Source organism: Anser cygnoides, chromosome 11, assembly GCF_040182565.1.
Source record: "Anser cygnoides isolate HZ-2024a breed goose chromosome 11, Taihu_goose_T2T_genome, whole genome shotgun sequence".
In the NCBI taxonomy this organism is placed as follows: Eukaryota; Metazoa; Chordata; class Aves; order Anseriformes; family Anatidae; genus Anser; species Anser cygnoides.
Window position 1 is genome coordinate 20,184,728 of NC_089883.1, and position 6,567 is coordinate 20,191,294.

General features: G+C 51.7%; 1 protein-coding gene across 1 annotated transcript; it reads left to right on the plus strand.

Annotated features, from left to right (window-relative positions):
* BCL2L10 (BCL2 like 10) lies at nucleotides 1–3,054 on the plus strand. The gene is made up of 2 exons (XM_067003630.1): nucleotides 1–481; nucleotides 2,012–3,054. The coding sequence occupies exons 1-2, from the start codon at nucleotides 80–82 to the stop codon at nucleotides 2,141–2,143; spliced, it is 534 nt and encodes a 177-aa protein (XP_066859731.1). The 5' UTR covers nucleotides 1–79; the 3' UTR covers nucleotides 2,144–3,054.
* The last annotated feature ends 3,513 nt before the right edge of the window (nucleotides 3,055–6,567 follow it).

Here is a 6,567-nt window from a genome sequence, read left to right on the forward strand (position 1 = left end):
GGGGCGGAGGGGCCGCCCCGCCTCTTAGTCGGCGGCAGCTGCTGCGGGGCCGCAGCCGCCCGGGGCCGCCGCCGCCGCCATGCCGGGCTCGCTGAAGGAGGAGACGGCGCTGCTGCTGGAGGACTACTTCCAGCACCGCGGCGGCGGCGCCGCGCTGCCGCCCAGCGCCACGGCGGCCACGCTTCGGCGGGCGGCGGCCGAGCTGGAGCGCTGCGAGCGGCCCTTCTTCCGCTCCTGCGCGCCGCTCGCCCGGGCCGAGCCGCGGGAGGCGGCGGCGCTGCTGCGGCGGGTGGCGGCGCAGCTGGAGGCCGACGGCGGCCTCAACTGGGGCCGGCTGCTGGCGCTCGTGGTGTTCGCCGGCACGCTGGCGGCCGCGCTGGGCGAGCGCGGCTGCGGGGACGGGCCGCGCCAGCTGGCCGAGGCGCTGGCCGCCTACCTGGCCGAGGAGCGGGGCGAGTGGCTGCGGGCGCACGGCGGATGGGTGAGCGGGGCCGGGCGGCGAGGCGGGGCGGGCTGCGGCCGGGGGGGTGCCCGGCCGCGGGGCAACCGGGGGCGGCTCGGGCCCGTCGCCTCCCCGGGGGCAGCGCCGGGCTCGGCTCCGGGCGGTGCCGGAGCCGTCGGCTCGGGGGCCGCCTGCGGGCTGCGGGCAACCCCGGCGGGAGGCGGTGGGCGCGGGGTTGGGGGCTTGAGGTGGGCGGCGTGCGCAGGGGGCTCTGAAGGTGCTGGCGGCCGGCGCGGCCCCTCTGAGCTCCGCCGCGGGTCGCGGAGCGGTGCCGCCGAGCTCTGGGGGCACGGTGCGCCTCCTCCTCGGGGCTGCGGCCTCTGACGCTAGAGAACAGCCTGGCGCAGGTCTCCTCCGGGTATGAATGCCAAATACCGGTGTGTGTCCCCGGACGTCCTTGTGAATGAAGACTCGTGGCTCTCATCCCTGCTTGCTCTAGAGCTGGTGAGGTTGGGGTCTCCTGGAAGCGTGGGCAGTAGCCTCATCGTGTCTTGCGACGTAAAGCCACGGCAGTTAGTGCTTTTCCACCGCTTGAGATATCTGCTGAAAGGATGGTGCTTCAGGCATCTGAGCAGCTCCGCCCGCGTTTTCAAGCAAGCTGTCAGCTATCCCAGAGAACTTTAAATTTCCTACTTTCAGTACTAGTGGAGTATTTGATGCCAGTACAAATAAGCACTAAAGATAAAAGGGAGGGGGGAGAATGAGCCATTGACTCGTTGACTTTTCCAGAGACCGAAATGAACTTGGTTTTCCAGTGGTCACTCGTCCATCTGAACGTTAGGAGCGATATGGTGGTTGGTTGTGATGCAAACTGTCATTTAGCAGAATCACATTGCCTGTTCGCGCAAATTAGAGTGTAAAGAACAAAGTTCCGGAAGAAATTAAGAGTATAACTTGTTTACATAGACATCTGCTGAACAGAGTTCAAACATGACCATCTGGAGTTGTATTGCTGCCACTTCTGATTATCACAAATAAAGATCTGGTAGAGCAGCTGCCAGCTTTGCTCTGTCATAGGTCAGCTCTGAGCAGCATCCACTTGGCCCTTCCAAGAGAATATGTAATCAGAGTCATGCATTGACCAAGATGGGACAAGCTTCAGGCTCCTGTCTTTAAGTGGAAATTTCCATATCCTGTGTTTCAGATACTTTCTGAAACTTGAATGAGGGGGAACAATGCTGGCAGCTGTGATCAGAAGCTTGCTTAAAAGGGTGAAAATAATATAGTGACATGCTGAACATCTCGATAGGAAGTTCGCAATTGTCTTTTGAGCAAGGCATGCAAGCACATCTAGCTATTGCTCTTTTTTTTTTTGCAAAAGCTCACACAAAGCGTTTTCATATGCTGAAGACAATAGGGCTTAGACTTTCATGATTAAAATAGAAATTTCTGCAGTTGACAGGCGGTGTGCTCAGATTGTGAACCAAACTGTATTCAAACTGTATTCAAAACAACAGAAAACTGATTATTAAGCCAACCAACTCAATGTCCTTTCTCTTGCTTTTCTAGGATGGCTTCTGTCGCTTCTTCGGCAGGCATGGCTCTCAACCAGCTGACCAGAACAGTACCATAAGCAATGCTATAATGGCAGCAGCAGGGTTTGGAATAGCAGGATTAGCTTTTCTCTTGGTGGTGCGATAGGCTGATGAACGGATCTTGCGGTGGGAAAGTACTCTCAAACTGACATTTTACCAGATCTCATTCTATTTTCTATAGAACAGACCCTCAAAGAAGAAGTTTATATTTTTAAACTGTCTTGGAAAACTGGTGCACCAAATCCTTGGCTATAGACTGCTTCACTTGATACCCGGTAACATCACAAACAAATGTGTACTAAACGACCATTTGTTCATGTTCAAAACCTGTTGCCTCCAAACATCCCTTGGACTTTCTTTTTGAAGGTTTAACCTAAACATTACCACGGTTCATGTACTGTAACTTCTGAGTACTCAATGTTATGCTAGGAAAAAGCTATGGTGGACTTGCAACGAAACCCTCTGTTCAAGACGTCTTATTTAAATGGAAGCAAGTCTCAGAACTTGCCTTCCATTAATACTGTAACGTGGGCTAATGTCAACTGTGATATAACATGGTTTGTGGCTTCAAACGCGGTGCCCGGCGCTTGTTACTGAAAGGCAACTCATTGGTTGATTTAGAGCAATTAGTACCCACGATGTGAGAGGCATTATGGCTTAATATAACATAAGGCTGATTTCATTACACTACAAGAATATAAGTATTGATACAGGACCGTAATGGCTGCAGTACCCGTTCTTACTGAAAGGAATTTAAATATTAAACCTTAATTGGTATAGTGAAATCCAGTGGAGGCTGGAATTTCTCTGGATTTCCCTGACAAAACAAGATTTTCCATATATCTTAATATATTTTTGAAGTATTTATCACTGTATAATACTTGTAGCCATGACATCTTTATTTTTGTTTAAAATTTCATTTTTAATGCTGGTTCTTCTCACTCTAATGTGTATCAAGCATTGTCTTGTTTGAGTAATATTTCACTCTATTTTCAACATGCTGTGTATTTCTTTCAATGGTTGTACAAATTGCCTTATGTTTCTGGTAGCTTTTAATAACGTTCCTGGGTTACTTACAGCGTGTACAATTTTACTATGGTGACTTAAAATGGTGAATAAATGTTGAGTATTTTTATTTTAAAGAACAATAACTTTCTTCTTATTTGGTGGGATGGATGACAGTACTCAGGATGTGCACGTGTCACATGGATGCATCGGTTTGTATCCACCTTCTTGGTGCTTGGACTTGAAACAAGAAGAGCTGGGCAGTGTTAGAGCAGCGTGAATACCAGTCTCTGTTGCAGAGGAGTCCTGCAGCTCAAGACTAGGGTAAGGCTGCCTAGGAGGAAAATCCAGTCCCAAAGGCAGCTTCATTACTGTAACAAAATAACCCTGTGGTTTTGTAGGCCAAACCTTTCCAAAGTTTGCTAACATAGGGTGCAGGGAGGCTCATCCAGGAGCTGCTCCTACTTGCAGAGTGTAACAGAGCTCTTGTTTCTTCTCAGCTGAGAGTTGCTGCTGCCTTTCTCTTTCATATATGCACTTTTTTTTCCTACTGAAACTGAAGCTTCTGCCTGGTGTGATGCTGACTGAGCAACAGCAGGTTCAGTTTAGCCCTTCTCAAATTAGTAATACCTGAGCAGCTGGGAGCTTTTTTTTTTTTTTTTTGAAGGGTGTCAGGTTTAACTCTTCTTAAAATCCATCTTGCACTCCTGTGGCAAGGACAGTTCTCAAAGCTGCCTATTTCTGTGGCTGCGATGGGCCTGATGCATGTTCAGCTTGCCTCCCTGCCCTTCCGAAGGCCTGCCCTCCGGGCTCGCCCAGCGGGTGCGCTGGTTTCTGAGCGCTGGGTGGGTGACAGGCTGTCTCTTGGCAGAACTTGCCTGGCCATCCAGTCAGCACGGCCGCAGCCTGCAGCAGGCACCCTGCTTCTCCCCACAGGCTGACATGACAGGCAGAGGTGTCCCAGGGCCTGGGGAAGGAGGGCTGCTTGCTGCAGCTGCCCTGTGCCCGCCACCGCGGCCCTGTTACATAGAGCCCCATTGTGCTGAGCAGTTACAAGTGAGGGGAGAACAACAAAAAGGAACATTGAGAGATGGTAAGTCCCATGGAGGCAGGAAGGAACTCGCAGTGCTCCCCCTCACGCTGCTCACTCTGAACAAATGTCTGCTTGTTCTCTAACTTCCAGTTCTCTAAACTCTGGTTTGGCTCCTCAGCAAAAGGATTAAGACCTCACGGCGTGCTCAGTTCCTCTCCGAGGTCACACACAGGCAGCTCGATGCTCACGGGTGTCTTCCCCGATCCTCTTTGGCAGTGAGGGGGTTGCAGTGCTTGAAACTGGCTACAGTGGGAGTGAGCTGACTAATGCTGGGAAATGAAGGTAGTTTCCAAAACACTGAGTGCTTAGGGGGATATGCACGGAAGAGCAAGGCGAGCAACAGGGCAAGAAGTGCTCTGAACAGAGGTCAAGTATTGCAGGGAATGTCCTGCTGCTGATCTCAGTGTCTCCCCGGTATAAAGCGGAGCAAAGATGAAAATATCAGTATCTTGATTTCCAATGTAATCCGATCTGGCAGGCCACACAAAAGCCATGCCAGAGAGGATATTATGCTCCACTTTTACAGTGTTCTCTGGAAAAGAGAAGAAAACAGTCTGGAAGTGTCCTTGAATAAAGTCACGTCAGTCTGGTGTAAAAGGTGCAGCTCAGAGAACATTTGTTGCTCTTCCTTGGCAAAGGATGTAAGGGGTAGGTTTCCTAAGAGCTAGAAGAGCCCAGAGAGAGCTGAGAAGCCAGACTGGGACAGGGGGCATAGTGCTGCTGCATGGGGTCCCAGCGCCCTGAGCTGGGCTTCTGCCTGCTGGCAGCCCGAGCTCCTCCTGGTCACGGCAGCATCGCAGGACCCAGTCTCCAGACAGGGAGAGCTGCGGGAGTGGAGGGGACTGGCCCCTGGCAGCCAGATCCTGCGGTCCTGGAGCTGCTTTCTGCTGTGGACACTGGGATGGAGGATTGAACAGCACGGTCTGTTCGTGGGAGCAGCATTGAGCTCAGGGCAATTCGGGCTAACAGTCTGCCTGACCCTTCTTTTTTTTTTTTTTTTTTTTTTTTTTTTTTTTTTAGTTTCAGTCTGATGGCTTGTCTCAATGAAGTACTGTATTTCAATTGAAAACTGCTGCTCATCCTCTTTTCTGCCTCGGAAAAGGGAAGCAAGACTCCACTGTTCCTGTCTTTAAATACAGAAGGAAAATTGGTGGTTAAGCCCAGCACCATGTGTAATCCCAACTGCAGCTTTCAGACCTTCAGTGTTTGTGTACTTTCCAGGCAGGTGCCAGCAGACCTTGTGCTATGTAATGATTAGCACGCAGCAATCGCTGTGGTCCTGTTGAGGCCCAGCTGTGCCAGGCCTGCAGAAGCACCAAGCAGAGGGTGGCTGCGGGGTGCTGGAGGGGAGGCAGCTGAATGTGACCTCCAGGCTGGGTGGGCACTAGGACACAAGCAGGGGCTGTACTCGGCTGGTCATCTGCCTGGTGTGGTGGGAGCGTCAGTCCTCTTCCCTGGGCTGGCAAAGCCACCAAAGCGTGCGAGAGCAGAGGGAAGGGCCCCGGAGCTGCTCTCCTGGGAAGTCGGGAGCCCAGCTCAAGCCCTGAATTCCCACGTGGGTGCTCATCCAGCCCTTCTTGCCTCTGGTCTTTGCATCCCATCCCTTCGCTTTGCCTCTGTCTTTGGGCCTGGGGAGTTTTTGGTCATTGCTTGGTGGCCAGTACTGGTTTTGAGCATTTCATGCTCCGCTACATTCAGAAACTTCTGCAGGACCAAGAGGCTTAGCAGGCAGCATTCCCAGCTTAGGCTGGCATTCACAATGGCCTTACTGGAGCCGTTGGCGTTATCTGCTGGCGCTGCACCTGCTCGCGGCATGATTTCCTTGTGAAGGGGTATTCACTGTAAACATTGGCAAGAGCCATAGTGCTGCCGAAGGAGCCCAGCTGCCTCCCCATTAACGGAAAGAGAAATCTATTCATTGGGCTTCTTGAGAACGTTTAAATAGCCAGTGTTTTCCTTTTGACTCAGAAAAAATGAGACGCTTGTTGGAGTTCAAAAAATGCGAGTCCCAAAATGGTGTTATATGTCAGTTTTTAAGCTTCTTTGCTGTGGTATGCAAAAAATCTGGTCTGTCATGTCTTGCTGAAGGTGTCGGTGCTGGTGCTGTGTCCTTCTCTGCCCACACAAGCTGCAGCGGGGCGCAGCACAATTCTGCTTGCACGGGCGCTCTCCCAGCCCGGGCAGGCCCTGTAGCAAGCAAACACCTTTCTTGTATGGCAGCAAAAAAAGTCAGTGGAAGGAAAAAAGGTCAAGCACATGGCATTTATTCACATAATCTCTCTTCACTTCTCATGCTCATTCAATTTGGATAATGAAAGCAGATTTCTGGGTTTCACTTCTGTTTCTTCAGCAGTGCTCTTTACAAGCCTCCAGCCCAGTGTTCCTTGCAGCCAGGCGATGCAGCGTGGGGACAGTAAGCACAGTGGGAAACA